This window comes from Anser cygnoides, chromosome 2 (genome assembly GCF_040182565.1).
Source record: "Anser cygnoides isolate HZ-2024a breed goose chromosome 2, Taihu_goose_T2T_genome, whole genome shotgun sequence".
Taxonomy (NCBI): Eukaryota; Metazoa; Chordata; class Aves; order Anseriformes; family Anatidae; genus Anser; species Anser cygnoides.
In genome coordinates, this window is record NC_089874.1 from 25,017,222 (window position 1) to 25,043,377 (window position 26,156).

At 35.7% G+C, this 26,156-nt stretch overlaps 1 protein-coding gene across 12 annotated transcripts in view; it reads left to right on the plus strand.

The window, feature by feature from the left end:
• AKAP9 (A-kinase anchoring protein 9) overlaps positions 1-26,156 on the plus strand; it is a 109,785-nt gene that overhangs the window by 74,225 nt on the left and 9,404 nt on the right. For 7 of the 12 annotated variants that reach the window (XM_066991700.1, XM_066991702.1, XM_048077500.2 and 4 more), the window contains 20 exons: positions 256-418; positions 3,177-3,389; positions 4,607-4,645; positions 5,845-6,077; positions 7,872-7,991; positions 10,938-11,114; positions 11,242-11,346; positions 11,782-11,934; positions 12,201-12,380; positions 14,775-15,863; positions 16,890-17,036; positions 17,424-17,924; positions 18,359-18,422; positions 19,194-19,312; positions 20,038-20,229; positions 21,136-21,327; positions 21,969-22,125; positions 22,877-23,096; positions 24,149-24,299; positions 25,211-25,879. In XM_066991700.1, the coding sequence (XP_066847801.1) occupies positions 256-418; positions 3,177-3,389; positions 4,607-4,645; positions 5,845-6,077; positions 7,872-7,991; positions 10,938-11,114; positions 11,242-11,346; positions 11,782-11,934; positions 12,201-12,380; positions 14,775-15,863; positions 16,890-17,036; positions 17,424-17,924; positions 18,359-18,422; positions 19,194-19,312; positions 20,038-20,229; positions 21,136-21,327; positions 21,969-22,125; positions 22,877-23,096; positions 24,149-24,299; positions 25,211-25,879 (4,884 nt within the window). The remainder of the gene's footprint in view (positions 1-255; positions 419-3,176; positions 3,390-4,606; positions 4,646-5,844; positions 6,078-7,871; positions 7,992-10,937; positions 11,115-11,241; positions 11,347-11,781; positions 11,935-12,200; positions 12,381-14,774; positions 15,864-16,889; positions 17,037-17,423; positions 17,925-18,358; positions 18,423-19,193; positions 19,313-20,037; positions 20,230-21,135; positions 21,328-21,968; positions 22,126-22,876; positions 23,097-24,148; positions 24,300-25,210; positions 25,880-26,156) is intronic. The other 5 variants (XM_048077504.2, XM_066991705.1, XM_048077501.2 and 2 more) reach the window with 4 other exon arrangements.

Consider the following 26,156-nt stretch of genomic DNA (forward strand, 5'->3'; position numbering starts at 1 on the left):
CCAGGTGGCTCATTCAGTTCACTGTTCTGAGAGCTGTCTATTTGCTTAGGCTTTTGTACTGAATCTGTCTTCCTATTGCAGTCTGTAAATATGTGTTCAGTAAAGATCTTATCAAATGTCCAGTGAAGTTATGCAGAATCTCATTACTCTGTATGTTAGCCACTGTTAGTTAACAGTTAAATGTGAGCAATAGAATGGCTATTTATCATAAAATCTTTAATCTGTCTAAATTTGTGTAATTTTCTCCTGTGGTAGCTTGAACATGCTAAAATTACCCAGACAGAACTCATGCGAGAATCCTTCAAAAAGCAACAAGAGGCCACAGAGTTTATCAGGTATCAGGAGGAACTGCAAGAGCATCTTAATGAAGAAACCAAAGCCAGAGAGCAGTTGGCTTTGGAGCTTAGTAAAGCTGAAGGTGAGTAACTTCTTTGAGCTGTTGAACTCACTAACCTATTAATTAGGTAAAGAAAACGCAAACTGGAACAATTTCTTAGCAAGCTTTTTCTTAGCAAACTTACTAACTTTCTGGGTAGTTATGGACAAGATGTTCTCTAGAGGTCCCTTTCAGCCTCAACCACTCTGTGATTCTGTTTCCCCAACTTTATCTCACTATTTTTTTTATCACTTATTATTAAAACCACTTATTATTAAAAATAATAGCTTGGATATGTTGTTATCCTCAATTTTGATTTATTTTGTTACGTGCAGACAAACTTAAATATTAACAACTTAGAATCATAGAATCATGGTTGAGTTGGGAAGCCACGTCATCTAGTCCAACCCCCTTGTCAGAGCAGAGTCTGCTAGAGTTGGCTTCCCAAAACTATGTCCAGTCAAGTTTTGAATGTCCATAACCTCTCTGGGCAGCCTGTTATGGTATTTTGGGTTTACAGATGTAATGCAATGTAGGGCAAGTATATATTTTTGCTAGGAAAGAAAGTATATTAAAGGCAAAGATCTAGTGAGAACTATGAAGCTATGCCTTGCAATCTGTTTTTTTTATCCGATTTTGATCTGATAACATTTTATTTGGAAAAAAATCTTGGAAGTGTACAAAGTGGAAATCTTCAAGAAGTTTTAACTGGTATTTAAATTTAATGATAGCAATAGCAATGTCTAGCAAAGTTATAAGACTTGACTTACTGGCTGTGTTGATAGTTCATCATGAGTTCTGAATTATAAGAGACAGAACTTGATTTTAGTTTCAGGCCTCAGTAGATATATTGTACATTTAAACTTGTTACTTTTAAGATTTATATCACGTGCAGAGACTTAATACAGTTCAGTCTTTTGCAGAAAGTCAGCTAATTTTTCCCTCTGATTGCTTTAATGCTCTATAACTCCTGAATTCATTAAATCTTTTTTCAACATTTTTTTCAGAGAACTTCTGAAATTAACTCACTTCTAAATGACAGGCGCCTTTTTATATGTTGATATAACAAAACAAAAATGCTGTAGAACTCCCGATTTAATTTTTCCTGCTCATTGAACCGAGCTGTGAGCATACTCTTACAAAGCCAAACTACATTCCATTATCAAATTCCTTAGATAAGCATGCAAAACAACGTCTTAGTTCATTATACATCTGATGGTACTCTGTCTTCTCTTGAGATAAAACGTGTCATTTGTGATCATTTCTTTCTTATCACAAAAACTGCTGCAGCTGAGACATTTTCAAACCTCTGGTGTGTTAGTGGCATCAGATATGACATATCTAAGGAATGTGATAGAAAAGCTAATGCCAATTTGTTCACTGAACACTGACAACTTTCATTACATGTCTTTGAAAGAGAGAAAAAAAAGCAGGAGCAAATACTGTAACACAGGTGATCCTACTAGACTTTTTTCTTTGTTCCTACCTTTTTGTTGGATGTGGGCACTCCGTTTAACCTGGGAATGCCCTCTCAGCTTCCAGTCTGCTAAGTACTCATTGTGAACGTCAGCTGTTACAGTGGAAGTAACTACTAGAATTGGTATTGTCTCAATTTTTGAAATGCTTTTAATGTTGTTTCTCAGCCTTTGTATTGGGCTGCTGAGGGAAGTGGCAGAGTCCCCATCCTAGGACGTATTTATTGATGGGATTCAGTAGGTCAGGTTTACCGTAAGACTTGATATTCTTGAAGATCTTTTCCGACCTAGATGATTCTGTGGTTCTAGTTTACTATCTTTTTTTCAACAGTTAGTCCACCTATGCGCCTCTGCACTTTGAATCCGAGTCTGAAAAAACAGACTGGCCCACAGTGCATGATAGATATGCATGGGACCAGGCCTATGCTTCGCAGCCAGTATGTGCAAAGTCCACTATTACTTAATTTCCTTCTTGACAGCTTTCATCTGATGTGGATGTAAGTGCACACAGAGGTTTTACATCGTCTGCACAGACAACCAATGGAAGCATCTTTAGTTTTCCTATATTCTCAAGCCAGGGTTAAATCCATGTTAATACTATTTCGAGACTAGCTTCATACTGACAAAGCTTACTTTAGTATTGGAAAAAATACTACATAGATTCTTCGTGTTTAGTACTAAGAAACCTCTAAGATAGGGTTGTGTCTCTAGCTGAGAAAGTTTTGGCTTTGTAAGACTGATGTCCTGTATGTCCTCTAGAACCATCAGCATCAGACAAGACAGAACACACCTCTCTAGAGTGCGCTATATATTTAGTGCTTTCTGTTGCACATTAATAACGTCTCTTGTGTTCTATGGTTAGATGTTTCTGAAAGTACTGGTGTGAAACTTCTCATTCATGCAGAGGCCTATACCATTATAGTATCTTAGGTTAGTTTATACAGCCCTCAAGGAAATTTAGTTTTGTTTTGGTTTGTTGGTTTTTGTTTGTTTGCTTGTTTTTTTTCCTAAGAATTTAGCTTTGTGCTCACTCTGTATCATTCCAATGTGGTGCCATTTCTTACTGCCTTAATATCATTCATCAAGCTAAACCAGAGCTCCTCTTCAGATTCCTATGTACACTCTTTCACTATTTTCCAATTTTTATATTTTGCCATGTGCTATTATTTTTATTGTTTGTTCATCAGCTAAGAAAACAGGAGCAGAATTTCTCAAGTGCTGAGTATCCAATGTGTATGTGCATTCACATGAGATTACTGTCGTGACTTGACCGTGCAAAAAGTTCAAATTCTTATTAAATCTACCCAAAAATTGATGTTCTACAGGCCTCATTGATGGTTATGCAGATGAAAAAGCATTTCTGGAAAAACAGCTCCAGGAAAAAATAGATGTAATTGACCATCTTGAGCAAGAACTACTCCGTACAGGTAACAAATTGCAGGAGTTAGAGGCTGAGCAGCAGCAGATCCAGGAAGAAAAGGAATTACTTGCCAGACAGAAGGATGCCATGAGAGCAGATGCGGGGCCAGTAGAGCAGCGTACGTATTTCTCACAGTCTTTCTATGAGATTTTCTTATATTTTGAAATAAGACAATAAGTAATCTTGGTGAAATTGTTTAGATTTCTTTTCTCTGTTTAATCATTAATAAAAATGCGAAGTGACAAAATATGATATTTTCATACCTGGTGCCGAACACTAGCAAGATAACTTTTTCTTGATATTTGAACAAAAAAAGACTGAATTTTCAGAAGGGCTGAGCAATCACAGTTGCTCTTGAAGTCAGCAAAAACTTGATACCTATGAAAATTTGCTTTTATTTATATTATTGCTGGAGATGCAGTATCTCAAAGCTGACACCTGTGTACAAAAATACTCATCTAAATAGTTTCCAAACAGACTTCTAGAGACACAAGCAAGTTTACCTACTTGAATATGATTGAACGTGATGTCCATACTTACTTTAGGCACTGTAGATGTGCTTTTTTAACAAATTTCTCTGTTGAATAAGAGTGGCATAGGAGTTGCATAATAAGGAAAGGCTGTTACCACTAATGAAAGTTGCTTACTCAATTCTCCAGAAAGTAAAATACAGAAATTAAAAAAAAAAAAAAAGTGATGGTGGGAGTTTCAGATAAGTATTATGTCAGTTTCACCTAACTAACTGCTTACTCAGGAATAAAAGTATTTGCTTTGATGAAGTAAATGTGTCCTTTAATTCTTCCTTAAACTAATAAGTTAATATTTGAGAGAGGAAGAAAATTAGGACAATGGTGTTTAAGTACTGCTCTTTTGAGGATTGCAGTGCTTACATTAAGTTAGCATTTTATTTTATGTTTAAAAGTTTGTGGTGATTTATAATGTTGCTGGTTTGGTAAATTGTTTTTGCAACTGTATGCATTTTGTGTAATAGTGCAATTTTAAGAACAGCCAGTTGATTGCTACTTTATAGGAAAGATGATCCTTGCATATAACTCCAGTTAAGTTTTATGCTTTATATTTCTAAGTATTTTAAAGTTACTATAATGTATAACAACTGTAAACAAGTCTATAAATGTATGTTTAGGTACTTATATCATGCATACCAGAATAACCTACCACATTCCCTAAGTTATCTCAACAACTTTGTCATTAAATGCCACACTTTCTTTGGCTTCATTTTCTCTTACGTTGTTGCACCACAAGAAAACTATAGCTGGCATGTGAATTACTTTGCTTCTTTTTTTGTTTTCTCTCTCTCTCTCTCTATTCTCCTAGGCCTAGTAGATGCTGCAGTCGATGCAGCTTCCCAAGCAGGTGTGTTTGTATGTTGCATGGCCAATCTGTAACTGGGTGGAAGATTTAAACGTACTGACATTGTTAATCAGGATTATTGGGCTTTTGGCTTACTGACATTACTTGTAATTCTTACTGGCCTGCAGCTTTGATGTTGTATTTCATACTCAATTTTATGTTTCGCTAACAACATTTCTACAATTTCTAAGCATAATAAGCAAATTCATGAATAACCATCATCTTATTCACCTATGAATTACATATACTTAGGTGGTATTGCAGGGATATTTTTGTATGTTTTTTTTTTTATTTCCAAATATAGTGAAGTCATTCATTATGATAACTAAACGCTGTGTTATATTGACATATAATAGTTACCCAAAAAAGAGAATTGGTTAAATATGATGTAAGATGATGGTGTCTAAAGGGTTTTCTTCTAGTGAAAGTAAATTGTATTCTGTCTAATTATCAATCGTGGTTTAAAGATTCTCCAAATGTAATTGCACTTTACAGTTTGGATTTTACCTCAAGGGATGCCTTAACGGTTAGTTAACATGTATTCAATGGGCTGTGGCTTAAGAATCTTAATAGAGTGGTTTGGGGCTTTACTATATATGTGCCGGCACTTTCATGAGGAATCAAAATTGTGCATGCAGTCATTGACTTTACAAAGGTCCAGTTATGGGTCAGTAATTTCCCCCTCTGCCTGGCAACCTTGCTAAGTGTTTCAGAATTTTCTTCAAATTATTTATATGCACCACATTAAATGACAAGGAGTGGGAGGGGATTGATTTTAATCATGATAATGAAGAGAAGAGGATTGGGTTTCCTGTACATTATTGTTAACCCTTTTGCTGATTAGCTGTAGTTTAAATCAATGCATTTTTATTTTCTGTGCCACTTATGCAAGGACTTTTTAATTTATATGGAACTTGAATGGGGGAATGATCTGATACCACTTCACTAGCGGTTCTCTGAAGACTATCTAAAGGATAGTACTTCTGGTATGAATTTGCTGTAGTGATTCTCTTGATTATTTCTCAGAAGAAAATACATTTTCTTAAAAAATAATAAAAAAAAAAAAATAGTAAAAACCCAAACCAGTTCATGTCCTTCTGCAGACTACAGCATGGATACATACAACCTTGGGGAGTGGTTTTTCTTCATAACTTTAACTATTCGTGTCTAAAGGTAGTGTATGATGATTTTATTATAACCAGAATTACTGGAGGAAACAGAAAAGCTAATGAAAGAAAAAATCGAAGTACAGCGTCAAGCTGAAAAAGAGTACGATGACCTTCAGAAGCAAGTGAAAGTCTTGGAAATAGACTTGGAAGAGCAAGTGAACCGTTTTATCGAGCTAGAGCAAGAAAAAAATGCAGAACTAATGGACTTAAGGCAGCAAAACCAGGCTTTGGAGAAGCAACTTGAGAAAACAAGAAAATTTCTTGATGTAAGTATGGTAGAAGGCTTGTTTCTTGAAGGTGGGTGGGCACATGCTGAGGTTTGCTTCAGCAGCAAATGCTCATATTTTCAGACTTTGAGCAAACACCTAGAAACACGTGATGGTAACAGAACTATAGGTTGCAGTCCAAGAATGTAACATGGTTTAAAAGCTAAAAGTTTGACTGAGATGTTTGCTTAGGACTGTTCTGCATTTTTAAGTAAAAAGTAGCAGGCTTCCTAAATTTTGTTTAAAATAATGAGAAACTTCTGGAATTAATGAGGAAAAATACATTTTTGTGATTTCATTTGTAACAATCTTTGTGGAATTTCCATGTTTTATAACAGTTGGGAATTTCGGTGAGGTCTTTTGGAATTAAGTAGTCAGCTTCAGTTGTGCTTGGAAAATGAAAGTGTAATTTTTCCAAATTTCTTTTATAGACTACTTTCATTTCTTTTCTAAGAATCTCTCTGTAGTTATTAAGCTACACCTCCCAGCCAGTCCATATTTACAGTGGCAATTGCCTCTTTAATGTACAGTGTTTCTTCTTGCCTACAGCCTGTCTCAGCAATTCTGTTCTAAACACTACCTATTTTTCAGCAAACCACATCATCCTGCCTCCTCCTTTTCCCATTTTTTCCTACTAAGTGTCTTATACTATTATTTCTGTGCCTTCTCAGTCAACTCTTTAGTAACTAGTAAGGTGGAATAATTTCATACTCAATAAACACTGTAACACTACCTCTGCACTATTACTAAGCAGTATTAAAGAAAAGATCTTCTCCAGATACTTCTTAGTACAATTGTGTTTGCCTTATTTCATTTTCTTCAGGTACAAGGCTTTTTTTTACACTGAAACAAGTGTTTCATAATAAGACAAGATTCAGAATTTAAAATTCTTACTACAAGCATCATATTCATAAACTCAGTATTTTGGAGGATTATCAATAACATGAACTGGAGAATTAGGAACTACTAAGAGGAGTAGTCATTTTTTTAATAGCAGAATTAGAATTCTTCTGTTTACCCTGAAACAGCAGATGATTTTAATTATTTTTTAACTTAAAATCTGCAACTTGTCAAGGCTGATGTTTTATTCCAGTTTGCTGGATTTCTGCAAAATGTTTTGTTGCTTGGCAGAAGCATTCCTCTTTTTATCAGATACTTCAGCCAGTTTACTTTAATGCATCTGATAATGTCACTTTGTAAAACCAGACAGACTTCTAAGGGGATCCTTCACTGGATGCTACCACTTGTGTATTATTTCCTAAATAAAAATATTCCACAAATGTCAGAGTAGGATATAGCAACCGAAATTGGTCAGAAGAGAAACTGAAATGCAAAATTCAAACAATTTATAAATATTTATAATCTTAGCGTTTTTGTTTTGTTTGTTTCAGTGTTTGTTGTTTTTTTTTCCTGTTGGCTTTTCATCAATATTAATATAGAATTAATTCCTATTCGTAATTTACATTTATGCTACATGTATCAAAGACAAACATTAAGTCAGAAAAATCATTAAATAATGGCTTATTTGTGTGGTGTACCTGGCACAGAAGAAACAAAGACTGTCGCTTTTGTGAAATAATACTGGCTGTACCTATGCTGTCTTCATTTTTGAGGTATGAATTATGAAGTCTTAAAGAACTTTTTAAAATCATAGTTGCATGAGGTTCTGCTACATCAAAAACATTGGCATACTGTTTCCAGCCTCATCTTAACAGAAGTAAGAAGTAATAATATACTTAGTTTAGATAGATTTTAAAATCAAATGGTGTGTCCACATGATTCCTTAACTTTCAGGAGCAAGCTGTTGACAGAGAACATGAGAGAGATGTGTTCCAGCAAGAGATACAGAAGCTGGAACAACAGCTGAAGGTTCCACAAAGGAGTCAGCCTGTCAATGAACATCAAAGTAGGGAGGTAAGACACTTTATGACTTATACTCAGTGAATGTATATGACAAAATGACAACTGGCTGTTTGTAGGACAAGAGGAAATGGCGTCAAGTTGCACCAGGTGAGGTTTAAGTTGAATATTAGGAAGGAATTCTCTGCTGAAGGGGATGTGGGGCATTGGAGCAGGCTATCTGGGGAGGTGGTTGGGTCACCATTTCCAGAGGTATTCAAAAGATGTGTGGATGTGGTGCTTAGGGGTGGATTTGGCAGTGCTAGGTTACCGGTTGCACTTGATGATCTTGAGGGTCTTTTCCAACCTAAATGACTTTATGATTCTATGACTGTAACCTATTTTATGGTGTACCTAATCTGCATCCATTTATAAGTCAGGAAAGTATATCCGTAAAGATGAAAGTGCTGGAGGACAGGGCTGAACCTGTTTTGGGATTTATTGGGATTGTTTGTTTTTAATAATAGACATATGGAGACTTCATATCTTTTATATATCTTAATTTAGAAAGTTTATTCTGTTTTCAAAAGCCTGCAGAAACAGTCAGGACTACTTTAGCAATTTAACATGTTCTTAAATTGTTTTGTGACAACATTTTTCATAGCACAGGTGCATGGCTGAAGGAATTGAATTACCAAGGTTGAAGCACATGAGATGTAGTAGTGCTCTCTGTGCACACTTGAAACTCCCCAGCTATGCTGCAAGTTCCTATCTCTGCAACTTCAGTTACACTTAAATACATTGTTTCTGAGCCACAAGCATGATCTACTGAGATTTAGGGTGCGTTCTTTGGATGCTTTGTCTCCTGTATAAAGTGAAATGATATAATCCATCACATCTGTTCGGTCCTATTTAACAAACCCAGCAGGAAAACAAAATGTCTTTTTCCTTCAGACTAAAGTATAGCAATCCTCTTCAATATTAAGGACCCAGTGAGCTGTAACATGTATCTATGTCACTAACCAACTCCTTATTTCAAATCATTTTGTCATGGATTTTTTAATACTATGATACTCCTCGAAGTAGTAAACAACATCTTCACCTTAGGGTTCAGGATATTCCATCCTTAGATCATAGAATCATAAAATCACAGAATATCCTGAATTAGAAAGGATCCACAAGGATCATTAAGTCCAACTCCTGGTTCCACACAGGACCACCCAAAACCAAACCAAATAGCTGAGAGCGCTGTCCAAACGCTTCTTGAACTCTTGCAGGCTCGGTGCTGTAACTGCTTCCCTAGGGAGCCTGTCCCCGTGCCCGACCACCCTCTGGGTGCAGAATCTTTCCCTCACACCCAGCCTGACCCTCCCCTGTCCCAGCTCCATGCCGTCCCCTCGGGTCCTGTCGCTGTCCCCAGAGAGCAGAGCTCAGCGCCTGCCCCTCCGCTCCCCTCGTGAGGGAGCTGCAGGCCGCCATGAGGCCTCCCCTCAGCCTGCTCTGCGCTGGGCTGAACAAACCAAGGGACCTCAGCCGCTGCTCATACATCTTCCCCTCCAGACCCTTCACCATCTCTGCAGCCCTCCTTTGGACACTCTCTAATAGTTTTATGTCCTTCTCATATTGTGGTGCCCAAGACTGCACACAGTGCTCATGGTGAGGCTGCACCAGCACAGAACAGAGCAGGACAGTCCCCTCCCTCGACCAGCTAGCCGTGCTGTGCCTGATGCACCCAGGGTACAGTTGGCCGTCTTTGCTGCCAGGGCACACTGCTGCCTCATATTCAACTTCCCATCAAACAGAACCCCCAGATCCCTTTCCATGGGGCTGCTTCTCCAGCCTCTCCTCCTCCAGTCTGTGCATTTAGGATTACCCAGGCCCACCTATGGAATCTGGCACTTGCTTTTTTTAAATTTCATACAATTGGTGATTGCCCAGCCCTTTAATTTGTCAAGCTCTCTCTGCAAGGCCTCTCTCTGCCCTTGAGAGATTTGATGACATCTCCTTATTTAGTATCATCTGCAAACTTAATTAGCGTGCATTTGAGTCTTGCATCCAGACCATTTATAAAAACATAAAAGAGAACTGTCCCTAAAACGGAGCCCTGGGGAACCCTACTAATGATTGGCTGCCAGCATGATGTAACCCCATTTACTATAACCCTTTGAGCCCAACCCATCAGCATATTGTTCACCCATCATATTAGGTATTTATATAGCTGTATGCTGGACATTTTGTCCAGAAGGATACTGTGAGAAATAGTATCAAAAGCTGTGCTGAAATCCAAAAAGATCATGCCTGCTGGTTTTCTTGGTCAACTAGGTGGGTAACCTTGTCACAAAAGCAAATTAAGTTAGTTAAACAGGAGTTTGCCCTCATGAACCCACATAGGTTATGATCAGTGACTGCATTGTCTTTCGAGTGTTTTTCAGTAACTCCCAGAATAATCTCCATAATTTTACTAGGCATTGAAGCGAGACTGACTGACCTGTAGTTACTAGGGTCTTCTTTCTTACCCTGCTTGAAAAGTGGGACAACATATTTGCCAGCTTCTAGTTGACTGGGACTTCTCCAGATTCCCAAGACCACAGAAAAATAATTGAGAAATGTCTTGCAATGACATCAGCCAGCTCTTCGAGTACCCTGGGATGAATCACATTGGGCCCTATAGACTTATGTGCATAAGATGTTAGATGTTAGAAATATCTTGATAGTGCACTGCATAAGGATGCCATACTATTTTGTCTTGTAATGACTAGATGGCATGAAGGCATTGGAAAGACACAGATCTAGAGAGCAGGTGGTATAGCGCAGAACATGTGACTTCTTTGAAAATGTATTTGTTGGATATAGCACTACAATATCCTGATTGTGCATTCTGTTTCACCTAAACAGGAGGATTTTCATTACATTAAAAAAAAGGATTTTTTTTCCTCGATAAAAAATGAGTGCTGTTAGTATTGCTAGCAAACCCTCCTAATCTACTACAATATATTTATCTTCTTGCCATATTGTCATTAGGTTGAACAGTTAACCAACCATCTAAAAGAAAAAACAGACAAATGCAGTGAGCTTTTGCTTTCTAAAGAGCAACTTCAGCGAGATGTGCAAGAACGAAATGAAGAAATTGAGAAATTAGAATGCAGAATAAGAGAACTGGAACAAGCCTTAATTATCAGTGCAGACAACTTGCAAAAGGTATTTCTTGGTCTAAAATTACCATGTGTTTACTCCTTTTTTTTTTTCAAGAACAATAATAAACAAATCCTTTTGATTTGTTTATTATTAAGCAAGTAACGTTACTAAATTTGATTTATTTTTAAAGGTGGAGGAAAGGAAACAATTTGGCACCATCATAGTAAAGGGAGAATTACCTCTTGAAATACAACTACAAGCTGAACGAGAAGCTGTGGACAGAAAGGAAAAGGAGGTAAGATATCTGTGCAATGTTCCACGTTTCCTGTGATAATATCAGTCTGATATTTTTGACTGATAGTTTTTGCTTTCTGTTGAGTATAGAGAACTATACAGATAAATTTTTAAACAGATAAAACGCCTCTTCAAAATTCCTCTTCTGAGCCATGATAATTGTTATCATCTCTGTTAATGCTTATGAGTTATCTAAGCAGAGGGTGTTTCTGGAATCAAAATGCGGCCCAGTGAAGAAAGAGTTCATAGTAATTTCAGCTGATTTTTAATGGGTTTAAAATTTCATTCAGTTTAAAGACTCAGAATGTCACTGAGTACACATTCTATTGTTTCTCCCTACCACACTGGTTTACAGTTAACATTACACGTGAAAATTATGGCATTTAATTTTTGGTATGGCTGTCTATTCCTTTTTTACCATTTGTTTTGGAAACAGGTCACAAACCTTGAAGAACAACTGGAGCAGTTTCGAGAGGAGCTAGAAAATAAAAATGAAGAAGTTCAGCAATTGCACATGCAACTAGAAATTCAGCGAAAGGAATCCACTACACACTTGCAAGAACTTGAACAAGAAAACAAATTGTTTAAGGTAATAGTGTAACAGGGAAGCCTACGGCTTTATATTCTTTTCTCCCCAGAAACAAATTATTAGAAAATGCAAAGATACTGTATTTTCTTGTTCTTGAGCATTTTGCAGTTCAGCTTGCAAAATACTAAAAAACTCATAATTAATTCTCATTCCATGCAGTTTGTTCGTCCTGTACCTTACTCATACTAGAATATGCAGAAAATGTTATGTACAGCTATAAATGGTTTGGGGTTGTTTTTGTTTTATTTTGGTTTGGTTTTTGGTAGGATGAAATGGAAATACTGGGACTAGCTATGCAGAAATCTGAGGATGCCACCATAAAGGACCATCATTTAGTGGCTGGGAGACTCACTCACATCATGCAAGAAAAGGAGCAGGAAATAGATCATCTTCATGAACAAATTGCAAAACTGCAACAGCAACTTGAAGGCACAACTGACAACAAAGTACATACTTTTGAAATCTTTTTTCAGAGTCCCATGTTACGTTGCTAGCTTTAATATTAACAATAAATCTCCCTCCCCTCCATCAATCACAGTATCTTCTGTTGCTGCTTTAATATAAAAATGAGAATGCTTCAGTATCCAAAAGTGCTTTAATGCTATTCTCTTTTTCCTCTTCTGTCTCATTTTTTTTACTATGGATACTTTTTACTTGCTTTCTCTTTATTTTTCTCCCTTATTTCTCCTTCAATTTCTGTCTTAAATTCTTCATTCTTTATTCTTCTAATACTTCTGAACATAGTAATATGTAGGTAGCTGAACTGAATTTCATCATTCATTGTATCATCTTCCCTGCAATGACTTACTCACAGTGTTATGTTTCAGTGACACCTGCTGGACCTGTACTTACAGATGTTTTTAGCAGTTTATTTTTGTAAGTTTATGTAAATACTTTGATGTCATACCAATGTATGATGACATACATCCAATCCAGTTTGAAATGTGGTGGATGTGCAAACAGTGTGCTGTGCTCTATTTAAAATAAATAAATAAATAAATAAGAGCAAGAAAGAAACAGATTCATTCTTAGCTTATTTACTAAGGCTTAACACCTGTATTTTTCTTACTTTTTCAATTATATATTTTTATAAAAATAAGCTTCATCTTCTAATGGCTTGCTTCTATTTTATACAGATTTAATGCATTTGATTTTAATGGATATACTGCATATTTTGTGTTGATATAAGTGATAGCAGAAACAGGCCTCCAATCTCAAGTTTTGTAGAAAAAATATTGGCTCTCTTCAGTGGAAAAATTTTGCATTCTTACCATTTTAAACATTAATTTTTTTTAGTCCCCAGGCTTTTTTTCCAATGCCCATATTATAAAGTAAGATAAGAATCAAAGTTCTGCTACCCCTCAGTAGCTGAATGTTTACCAGAACATTTTCAGGGAATTCAATGTGTCTTAGTGAATAGAGCTCTGACTGAGCTGGATAATTTCACCACGTTTTTCCTGTGCTATTTTTACTTGTAATGAACCTCAGTGAATAATGACAAAACTTTGAATTGAATTTAGGAAAGATCATGTTTCAAGAATCTAGAATGATTCTGCTTTATACAATGACCATTACGTTCCTTGTCTAGAGGAAAATGCCCAGGATTTAGCTATAATTCATTTTAATGATTGGTTCTCTTCCTGTAGTGTGAAGTTCCATTTTCTTAATTTCATCTTCTTACTCAGTCCTATTTTCCAGGACATTAAATAATTACTGTTGGCTTGATTATGATATCAGCATTAAAAAAGGACTAGATCATCCTTAATTAATCCCTTTCCTAATCCTGTATATATCTTCATGCCACAAAGTGCTTTTCTTTTAATTGCTGTATTTGCCTTATGTGGCCCTTTACACCATTATGTTATGAAGAACAGAAACTGTTACACTCACTGGATTGCAGTCAGCAGGATCACTGCTCTTTTCTTCTGAAAACCAATGCCTTGTTCACATTTTCTTTAGTGGTTTTGAGCTTCCTTCAGTCTCTGGATTTTTAAAAATACATTCTTGGTTTGCAAATTAGTCCTTCTGTTTTATGTGGTTGTTTTTTTCATTTATTCTTAAACACATTATAACTATTACAAAGTCACTTTATTACATAACTAACTAAACCTAATGAAATGCTGAGAGATAAAGGGAAAAGCACAGCTATTTTAGTAATAAATTTAGTTGTCATCTTTTTTTTTCCTTCATAATATCTGTAAAAAAAAAAAAAAAACCTTTCACTGTTCTTAGCTATTTTAGGTACCATGAGGTATCATAAGTGATTTCATTCTATACTCTCCCTTTCAGAATATTCTTGACACTGTTCCTTCTGCTTTTTTCCTTTCCAGTGTATAAGCACTGTTCATTTCAGATACCTAGACATTCTCTTAATATATCCACTTAATTTCTTAGATTCTTGCTACTTGTAATCTGGTCTGTCTTTATTATGACATTCTAAATGATTTTTCAGTATTCTTCTACGCTCTAATGAGATGTTACTCCCACTGCAATTTAATAAGCAGATTTTTTAACGAATTTTGCAAAACTTATTCTATTGGAATCTGATAACCAGTTGTATTCAGCATACCTCTGAGTATTATGAATGCTTTCACTTCATTTGATACTTTCACACCTACATATAGAGTTCACAGGCTACTTTATTAATCCTGTGTGAAGATATCTTGATTCTCATAGAGCTTTACAAGAGACATCTCGTCACGAAGTTCAGTGGTGACATACTTTCTTTTACAAGACATTGCAAATTGTGATTAAACTGTTGCCGTGAAGTTCTGGAACTGGATTTTACAGAAAGTTTAATAATTACCCATTACTAATATTTTTATTCTTTATTTTTTCAGGTTCTTGAAGAGCAAAATGAGCATATACGGGAGCTTGAAGCCCAGGTAGAATGTCTGAAAAGTGATCAAGAACGTGTAAAGAAAAAAAATGATGAGGAAATAGAGCAGCTGAACGATGTAATTGACAAGCTTCAGCAGGAACTGGCAAACATTGAACAAAAAATACCTGCAGACAGTGCTGCTTTTCATGAGGATGCTGACAGTCTGAAACATACACTTGAAACAGTTATAGCAGAAAAAGAAGCTTTGGAGAAGCAAGTAGAAAATATTACTGTAGAGGCATCTCGAACAAAGAATGAGCTTGAGGAAACTAAGTTAGAAATGAACCAGCTAAAGCAAGAAATAAACATGTTAAAAAAAGAACATGAAGGAGTAACAGAGAAGTATAAATGTGCACTGATGAAAAGTGACAAGGAAAAAACAGAAGACAGGAGCAATGGGAAAACTGAGAAAGTGGATGAAGGCTCAAGTGAGATGATAGAATTGCCAGATCAAACCCAGCTCAGGTCTTCAGATGAAAATACAAGGGTCACCATTAGCAAGATGGAGGTACAACTGCAGCAGCTTCAGGCATGCATTAAGGAAAAAGATTCAGAACTGTGCCAATCCTACAGTAAAATAAAAGACCTGAAAGAGCAAGGCAGAGCTGAAAGAGAAGCACTTAAAGATAAGATAGTAGAACTAGAGAAAACACTAGTGGAAAAAGTTGCAGCTGCTCTTGTGAGTCAGGTTCAGCTAAATGCAGTTCAAGAGCAAGGGAAATTCATGCAGGAAATTCAGGAAGCTTCAAAACATGTCAAGGAAGCAAGCAAGAATCCCCGAACGGAGGGTTTGAGTAGTATAACTGAAAATGAGATGGAATCAAAATTATCACTATTAACACAGAAGCTTAGTGAGATGGAGGACCAGCTGGCAAAGGTAAATCATAACTTGGAGCTAGAAAAAGAAAATGTAAAAATTTCACAAAAGGAAGCTAAATTGAAAGAAGAAAGACTATTAGAGCTTCAGCAATTACTAGAAGAGGTTCAAGAGAAACACAGAAGAGAGATTCAGAAATACATTAAGCAAGAAGGAACACAGATAAATCTGGTAATTATAAGCAATTTTCTTTTGTCTTGTTTTCACTAAAATCAGTTTTTCTGTATGAACTATAATGAATGAAAAACATCTTAATGAAACTAGCAATAGTTTTCTGCTATGTGGGGTAGATCTTCATTTCTCTGTTATTGCAAAGAAGGGGTTGCAAAGGGGTTGCAAAGAAGAAAAAGATGCTATTTTAAGTGAACTCTATTATCAATTTCCATTTTTCATTAATTGATTTTGAATTTTGATCATGTGTTTTTGTATTCTTACTTTCAATTGACATATAATGGAATGAATTATGGTAAGGAGGTAGAGAGACAAAAATCAAAATGATAAAAACCTTCTAGGAGAAGGTTCAGAATGGATAAGGGAGTGATGGCAATTTGTCTGAACATTTTTGTTTATGTACACTTTAATTCTGGTTTACTTTTGCTTGCTTTCCTGCCTTGATTCCAAATATATTTCCCATTGGTAGGTTTTACCAATGTACATTCGTCCTGATTTCCGTTCACTACAGGTTATGTTGCTTCTGAATTTAAAACTTTCACAGTTGTCTGTGCCTGATAGCAGCTTTTAATTAAAAAAAACATGGGCTTGGTTGATGAAACTCCTAAGTTCAAAGAGATCATGAAAGCCAGTGCTGGACCAGGAAGGGTTCAAAGACCTTTCATCAAAATGCAGATTGAATGAATGTCGTACTTCTCAATTCAATAATATTATCAGACATCATTTCCCATGGCTGTTGACCTTCCTCCCCATGCTTTCTGGATGGTCTAGCCCATTTCTGCTTGCAGTAAGCTGTAAGAAGATGGTTTTTTTTCTCCCACATATAACCAGTTTGTGGGAGTTAAACTAGGAAAATGATCTTTCGGTATTAATTTTTAGAGGATGTGTTAAGCTAAGTAACATACATTTGTTTTCCCTAAGGGTGTTTTCATTTGTGGCTTTAGTAAATCAATGTGAAAGTGATCAGTGCTTCTTTGTAAGATATTTCTTTTTTAACCATTTTCCATATCTTGTCCTACCATGTAGATAGGAGAAAACCTCATGGAAAGTCAGAAAGAAAATGTACTTAGTAATGAACTTGAACTAGAGAAAGTTAAAGAAGAGGCAGCTGCTGCTAAGGAAGAACTGAGCAGTTACAGAGAAGAGGCAGAAAAACTTCAACAACAACTATCTGTAAGAACCAGATTGTTCTATAATGTATTTAAAGCAAATGATTATACAGGATTTATAATAGCGTTTATGCTTGCTGGATTTTCTTAAATCTTTAGCTGAGCATGCCACTAAGAAAAATGATTACTCAGTACCTCCTGTCAGTGGAATAGAGCTGATGCTGTAGACCTAAGCAACATTTAATGCCAAGGTAGAGAGTTTTACAGGCCACTATAATGCAACAGAGGACCTAGAGCTGTATTTCTCAGAGATGAGATTTGTTACCGTGTGTCATAGCCACTTCAAAATAGTACTAAACTGAGTTGCAATTTGTATAGATTTCACAATTGTTTAGATTTTGCATATTTCTGGGTATTTCATGACTGCAATTCAGATTCTCCATATTTACAGGTAAAAGAAGCAAGTCTGGTACATCTTCAGGAAGATCTGTGCAAAGTCAAAGAGAAGCTAGTTCAAGTAGAAGAGAAGCTTGCAAATTATGTGAGAAAGGACAAGGAAATGGCAAAAACTGAAAGCAAAAAAGATGCAGAAATAATGTGTGATTTGTTGAGTGGGTCTACTCAGATTAGCAAAAGCGCATCTTCACAGACAGACAAGAACGTGGAGATGAACAGCTATATTGAAACTTCACCAACGCTTGTTAAAAATGCAGAAATTCAAATTGACTTGCAAAGTGGATGCTCTTCAGAAGAGATTGCAGAGATCATAAGAGAATTTAATGAAAAAATTGACCAAATGCAAGAACTCCATGCTGCTGAAATCATGGACATGGAGACAAGGCATATCTCTGAATCTGAAGCATTAAAAAGAGACAAGTTTGTTGCAGTCCAAGTATTAACTGATGAATGTAATGCTTTAAAGGAAGTCATAGAGACTCTGCGCGCTAAAGAGGTGTGTATCCTATTTTATGTTCATTGAACTACCTTGTTTTCTGCTTTTGCTCCTGCTACAGAAATTCCCATTTTAAGTCTAAGTGTGAACCACCATTAATCCTCATTAATATAAAGGCTTTAAGTGTTCTGATGTTTCCACAGCTTAGGGAGAGATTTTGAACCACTTCCTCAACAACTTAAGTTTGGGAATCTGCTTGACTATCAGATGATTCTGTGTGCTACTGTCTTGAACGTGGCCTGCTCTGTGAATCAGGGACAAGTGTAGGTCACACTATTGAACACCATCTTTCTAGTCTCCATATTGATTACTTTTGTTGCACGGGAAACTAAAAAGAAACACTCATGTAATTCCATGCTCCTGAGAATTAGCACCCTTACTGGGAGTGGGTGTAGGGTGATTCAAGATTTGACTGTTCTCTTTTCTAAATATAGGGTATCCCAATTTCTGGATTAGTGCATTCTCCACCATATCAAGCTAGAGATGGAGGTTCTAGTGGTAAGAAGCTCGTTTTTTTTAGATTTCAGATGGTCACTACTGTAAATTAAATTTTCTTTTTTAGTAGTAAGTTTACTGTTGAAGAGTTTGTGTTGTAAGGAACAAAAGAAACTACTCTCCATATCAAAGCAGAACACTATCACACTTAAAAAAAAAAAAAAAAATCAGAGCATACCATTTCTTATTCAACTGTTACAGAACAAAAGTGACACAATTGACCCGATTGGAGATGTGTTGAGTCAAGGTATCAGATGCTAATTTTTTTCTTCCAGTTGGAGTTTCTATATTCTTACGTTTTGCAGCATCTCTTCAGCATAGCTTCATCGTGTCTTGATGAATTCAAAGCTACAACTCCCTGGCAATGAGAGATGATGACAAGTACTGGCTGTCAGTCAACAGTAGAAATTATTAATACGATCCTTTTAATAGGCAAAGACTAAGCATATTAAGAAGGGTCATATAGCAGATGCATTTGTGCAAATAAGTTGTTTTCTTTTAAAAGTAAACTAGGATTTTAAAGTTTCATGTTTTGGAGGGGTTTTTAGGCTTTTGTTTGTTGTTTGGTTTGTTGTTTTGTGTTTTTTTTTTGCTGTCACTGCTTTGAAACTGAAAAAGAAAAACTATGAAACAGGTAGTCTTCAGGCTTAGAATTGACTGTGGTGACATGCAACCTCCTGTTATAACAAAATGAAAAAAAATATTTTTTTGATGTCTGTTCTTCAAAGTTTCACAGTAGTCCTGCTTTAATGTTTTTCTCTCCTTTTATTTTAGACTCCAGTTCAGACTGGAGTCAAGGAATGTATCTTGCTCAGACCCAGGGATCTGACACAATATCAGAAGGAATAGATGAAGGTGAAACTTCAGCAGATTTACTTCCTCAAAAAATTCAGGTAAAATAGAGCTGATCATTTTCACTGTGGAACAAGAGTGATAGTACAAAAAGCTAAGCTTAGTTACTGCTTGATTATTGAGTAGCGAGCCTTTTAGATGATTTGTAAAGTGTTTGCTATTTAAATACATTTAAAAATGTTTAGAAGTAATACACATTTCATTTGATACACAGTGATATACCATTTCATTTAACATGGAATCTTTCTCAGAATTTCATGTTAGATTGTTAAACATGAGCGGTAGCTGTAGACTTGTTCTCAGTTATGAAGATATGAAAAATTTAACTCTTATTATAATTTGTTGTATTTCTTATGTATTAACAATAACGCCGTGATAATCTATTACACAATTATATAGGTTCTATAATTATAGGTGTAGAATAATATCTATATTACGAAAGAAAATTAATTTGTGTATTATAAACAATAAGGATATCGTGCTTTTAATTATATTGGGGGGAGACAAAAAGGTGATCCTTTTTCAACAAATACCTAGCTTAATGGTAATGTCAAAAAATGAATTGGAAAGTTGCCTGGAAGCTATACAGAACTTTGTTCCACTGCTTGACTAATGTAGAACTGAGTGAGATTTCTGTTATTGATATGAGGAAACATAAGTAGTTTCCTTATACAGATCAATACAGAAAGTACTGGTATTCCAATACGTATGAAATACCATTATTGTTAAAATTGACACCACCTATTTCTTTTCGTATTTATTGTAGGGTTTGCTGAGAGCAGTCCATCATGAAGGTGTACAGGTGCTGTCTCTCACTGAATTTCCATATGGTGAAAGAGAGATGTCACCTCTTAAGCAAGGACCAGATTCTTGGCTTGAAGAAAGGAAAGCTTTTCTAAGCACAATTTCATCTTTGAAAGACCTGATTTCAAAAATGCAACTTCATAGAGACACTGAGGTACAAACAATATCATGAGGCTTTCTAAATCAAAAATAATTTATAGGAACCTTATGTAAAGCACATTGATAATTCAGCTTTAAACACTGTAAATACATTACTACAAGGCAAGATTTCAGAAATATGCAGTGAAACTGCATGTTGCACTTTCTGTTAATAAGATACACCTTTAATTACAGTTTGCATTTGTTCTTCTGTGCATTGATCGCTTTTGACTGTATAGAACTACCTTTTAAAAATAATTCTATTTTGAAAGCATGTTTCCAGTAACTATTAAAACGATACTGTAGTGAGAGAAAAGAGGAAAAAAAAGGTAATTGCTTAAAATATAAACCAAAATTTAATATTAATCAGTAATCAGTAATCAGTTAAGACTTATTGGGACTTGCAAACCTGTAGACTTTTGGTTATATGTTGGTAGCTTGCATCTCTTCTGCATTTTCTTCAACATGCAAATGGGGGGGGGGGAGGGATTGCACTGCAGAGGTTAACTTGAAATTATTATAAAATTAAATATTCATACACAGTATCTGCCCACTACCATATAGCTCTGTAAGAGTCTAGAAACAGAAGGTACATACATGCAACATTACGAAAATTAAAATGATAGTGGGATAGTGTGATACAATAACATGTATAATAAATATATGGGGCTAAGTTTTCATTTATAAAAACTAAAGTATTCCCACCTAAAATGCAGGTACAATTTTCATGAAGTTGAGCATTTGTGCATGCAGAAGAAATCAATGTGAGCAATAAATGTATCCATTTGTATGAATGAAAGATATGTAAGAGATGCTCAATATTCCACTGAAAATGCACACTTTGCATAAATGATAACATCTGTTCCTGGTGTAATCTTTCAGTTCTGCTAAATGCTTAAATTGGCATTATATTCTGTTGTAGATTTATGCAAGTTTAGAATCTCCTGAAGGCGACTCAGACTGGCGAGGAGAACTCCTGCGTGCCATTCAACAGGTTTTTGTGAGGGAACAGAATGTTCTTCTTGCTGTGTTTCAAACTGAACTTGCGGAACTTGCGGGCACAAGAGATACAGTGATATTGATGAATCAGTTAGAGCACAGACTACAAGAGCAGGTGACTAAAGTATTTTTATGTTAAGATTTGTTTATGTCTGTTAGTTCTTGAATTTTTAATGTATATATCACTGAAAAATATATGTATAATAGTAGCTGTGACATCAAATGGGTGAAAAAAAGTATGTCTTGTAGAAAGAAGAGAATTCTTTACAAAGAAAAGTTTTTGGATACACAAGCTATAGAAAAAAGTACAACCTTCACAGATAAATTTGAATTAAAAATAGTTGTCCTGAACGTGATTTCATTAAATTAATTATGTTATACTGTGTGAGAGAAAAGGTAGCTTATATATATGAGGAAAGTTATAAGAAGAGTAAGATATAAGGTTGCTGTGGGGCGGAGAGAGGTCGTTTACCTTCTTTGGGACATGGAAGGATTAGTGAGGAAAATCATAATTTGCCAAAAAACTGATAGCTCTTCTGATTCTATTATTTTGATGCCTAGAAGAGTAATAAATAAATAAATAATTTTCAAAAGATAATTCTTTCTAGTGTTGTAATACTGTGTTAATCATGACTTAATTGAAAATGTTTTGAATATATATGCACTGTGAATATATCATTAAATTTTATACCCACACCATAGATATTCTAACAAAATCTGGAGTTCTACTTTCAAGTATGTTTTCAATCCTCCTAGGCTACTAATCAGAGAGCAGCAATGGACTGTCTTCAGCATGCCGACAGAAGAAGTTTGCTAATGGAGATTCAAGTATTGCATGCTCAGATGAACACTATGAAAAGTAATCCTAAGAGAGAACAAGAAATTGATTCAAAAAGCCAAGGTGATTTATATGGTAATTTATGTCGATTTCTACATGTTTCCTTGCCAGTGCTCATATAGTTTAAGGTGGAGAACTGTTGACATTTTTGCTCTCTGATTTTGATGCTCAACTTATATTCTGAGTATGCTTACTTCTCATCTTTTTCAGTCTAATCGGAGTAATCTTCAAAAAATAAAATATAGTGTGTGTTGTTAGGACTTGTATCAAATTAAAAGTGACATGAAGTAATTTCAATTGCTATAAAAATCGAGTTTGTATTTTAAAGTTATTTTCTGTGCTTCAGTGTTTAGGTTCAACAGCTTAGAAATTATGAAAGTCGGATAGTCAATGATAATGAGTAAATTCAGAAGCAGTTAGAATGGGCAACAAAATGTTCAGAGAACAAATATATTTTAAACTTAGTCTGAAAATGCTTTCAGTGTTCTGTCACAAATATTTGGTCAAAAATATACATACATACCTAACTTTGTGTTGGTCATAATCAAAACAATAAATAGTGATATGGTTGTGCATGCAGTTTTTAAATAAGTTTAACAGTTGAAGTGATTTCTTGGAAAGTATGAAATGTATTCCAGTGAAATGATACGTTTTTTTCACCCCACTATTCACCCCTTTCACCCCACTATTTGAAGAATTTTATTTTTTTTAATATCACTGCTAGTGATAGCTTTGTGGTCGTTCTTTGTGCTAAGGGAATCTTGACCCAAATGAGTGGTGGTGTTTGATACTAGACTGATTTCCTTGTTAATGATGCTCCCATTAGAAATGCTGGAGTATAACATGCAGCAGAAGCAGTCACAAATACTTGAAATGCAAGTGGAGCTGCGGAGTGTGAAGGACAGAGCAGCTGAGCTTCAGGAACAGCTGAATTCAGAGAGAATGATGGGTGCTGAGCTGAAGAATGAACTTGCACAAGCCAAACTAGAGCTTGAAACAACCCTGAAAGCACAGCACAAGCACTTCAAGGACCTAGAAACCATCAGGTATGGCTTTCAGTGTCAGCCTTTCAGTGCTGACAGTGAAGATGATATTTGTCTGTTGTCACCCCAAGTCATAATAATGATTTTATTAAGGAAGTTGATCTCATGTAATGTAACTGCATCTCAGTTTTTCTGTAGAGCATGCCTAACAGAAAATAGACTTCTGTTCCATTGGACAAAGAAGAAAAATTCTATAGATTAACATGATCTGATTCATAGTTTGATTCAATGACTTCTTAATATTTTTTTTATTATTTTGACACGTTAGACTGCTGTATACAAACTAATAAGTGCACCATAGCACCATATTTATTAAAGTTTTTTTTTTGCTTCTAAAATGGAACATGGAGACAAAATTGCAGAGTCGAGATGACTTAGCAAGTACTTTAATATGAAATTCATACGACTTGAAATGTTGCTTTGTTATGGCCAACAGCAGAGGTACCAGGCAAAATATTTGGCACCCAGGAAAGCTATTACTATTAAAGTCTTCAGTACATTGGTGTGCCTGTATACAGTATTTTAACATTCAGGTCAGTAATAACCAATTAAGAGAAAGTTCAAATTTATGTTGCCTTATAGATTGCCTTCTAACCTTTACTGGCCATCAGGAGCAAGGTTCTTTTGCCTTTTTTTATTGTTTTGAAAATAAAAAATTGCTAATTTGCAGAAAAGTGCAAATTCGGGGCATAGATTCACCCAACCCCCAAAAAGAAAAATCCTTTGAGATATGTGGCAGCAAGATGTTGGTTTGCATCCTTTCAAATTTTGGCCAATGGTTGGATTAAGTTGAACACTAGCTACCTCTGAGCCACCAATTCATGGAGAACAGCAGCTACAAAGTTAGGAGTACGGACACACTTTTTCTGTCATTTTTGAGCCATGCAGCTCTTTTTGATGTTTGAATTAGCTTGTTTTTCTAAATAGGCTTTTCATTTTTACACTACTACATGAGCAGTGTTCTCAGTTCATAAAATGAAGTATCAAGTAACTGCTATTACTGTGGTAGCATGAAAGCCATGGTCTAATGTAAAGATTGCCCATTTCTTTCTTAGGACTGAAGTTAAAGAAAAAGCAGCTGAGCTAGATATTCTCAAGGATACAATGGCTGGCGAACAGAAGAAATCAAGAGAGCTACAGTGGGCTTTGGAAAAAGAAAAAGCTAAAATGGAACGCAGCGAGGAAAGACGAAGAGAAGAGCTTGAGGTAAATGTTCCAGGTCATTTGGGATTATGGAAGGAAAAGGAGCATACAAATATTATTTTGGTCAACATTTAATCTTGACTTAAATTTCAGTCCAATGTGTACTCCATGTTCTGGTCTTGAACAACAGTATTGTATCATTTAGAGTTGAAGAAAGATGTATAGAAGCCGTGTGGCAAAAAAAAAAAAAAAAAGGAAAGTAAAAGGCCATTTAAATCAATAGGACTTTTATATCTGTAAATATTCTACTCTTGATAATAGCCCTCAGCTATTCCAGGGGACAGGACACTGCTCACATGGCTACAAGTAGCACCCCCCACAACCTAATGCATAAGTAGTGTTATTTTAGAATGTCATTTGAGGAAATCAGTCGTTTGTCTCCGTTTTAAAAGCCTGCAGTCTCACCTCATAAAAACCACACTAGGGAGTTTACTTTAGGAGAAAATACACTGATAAGTTCCTTGGTACTTCTGCAGTATCTGATGTAGTGAGGGAGAGAGCAAGTATCCTAACACATTATTAAGACAAAAAAGCAGTCACTTCAACAGCGTAGATTTATTTGCATCTTGAAATCTTAACTTGGAAATTCACTGTCACAGTTTTAGAAGGTAAAATGAGTTAGTTTTCTTAAACTTCAGCTGCTTAAACTGTAGCTTTCTTAAACTATAGCTGCTTGTATCTTATAAAAAGGTGCATTACAAATTTTCTTGTTTTATAGGATGATCTGGTTTTAGAGTAAAGGCACCTGTAATACATCTTTAACATCAAGCATATTCAGAGTATTGACATTAATTTGTGAACTGCAAAACCCATTAAAAACAAAGTGTGCAGAGCTAGCATATTTGCAATTTGCAGAAGGTAATGCAAGGTTCACACACTGATTTAATATTTTTTTCTTCTGTTTCTTATGGAAGGACTTAAAATTTTCACTTGAAGATCAAAAACAAAAGAACTTGCAGTTAAATAAACTTTTGGAACAAGAGAAACAACTGTCAAGTGAGCTGCAACAGAAAATTGAATCCCAAGAAGCACTCAGTGCTGCCCAGCTGTCACGTGAACGAGGCCGTAATTCTGAGTTGCAGGTGCTTCTTGAATCAGAGAAGGTTCGAGCTCTTGAAATAAGCAGTGCCCTGGAAAGGGAAAAAGAGCTATGTGCTCAGCTTCAAAGTGCTGAAGATAAGGGGCAAGCTGGAACACCTAATCCATCTGAGGAATTACTTAAAGAACTACAAAAACAAATGGATGAAAAGCACGACCGTATAGTGGAGTTAGTAAGTGAGATGGAGAAGTACAAACTAGAATCTGTGCAAGTGAGTCAGCAAATGGAAAAAGAAAGGCAAATCCAGAGGAAAGCATTGCAAGCAGAACAAGATGCTAACATAGCAGCACAGAAAAAACTTCATGAACTGGAGTCCAAAGTAGAAGACCTTCAGTGGCAACTTGGACAGAAGGAGCAAGAGATTTATAAATTAGAGAATGAGACAAAGAAGTTACAGGAAGTAATCCAAGAATTGCAGATCAAAAAGCAGGAGAGTGAAGGAAAAAAGGAAACTGAAAGAACACCAAGCCACAATCAAAATGAGGTACAGTAGCACTGAGAGCGATGTGTGGTACCAAACTGTGCTATTTTGCTTTTAATTCTGTTGTTCAATTAGTTTTGTTTATCTGTGCCTTTGATCTATAAAGTAGCCTGCAGATTGCATATGCCAAAGTAGAGGCATCAGAGAAAGGGAAAGCAGTCTAGTTTGGAATAGTAAATCTGTTCACGCATGTCCTCTGAGAACGAAGCTCTAGAGATGTGTAAGGAGGAGGGTGAGCAGGAGAAACGCATCTGACTGTATACACATGCTTTGTATTTTA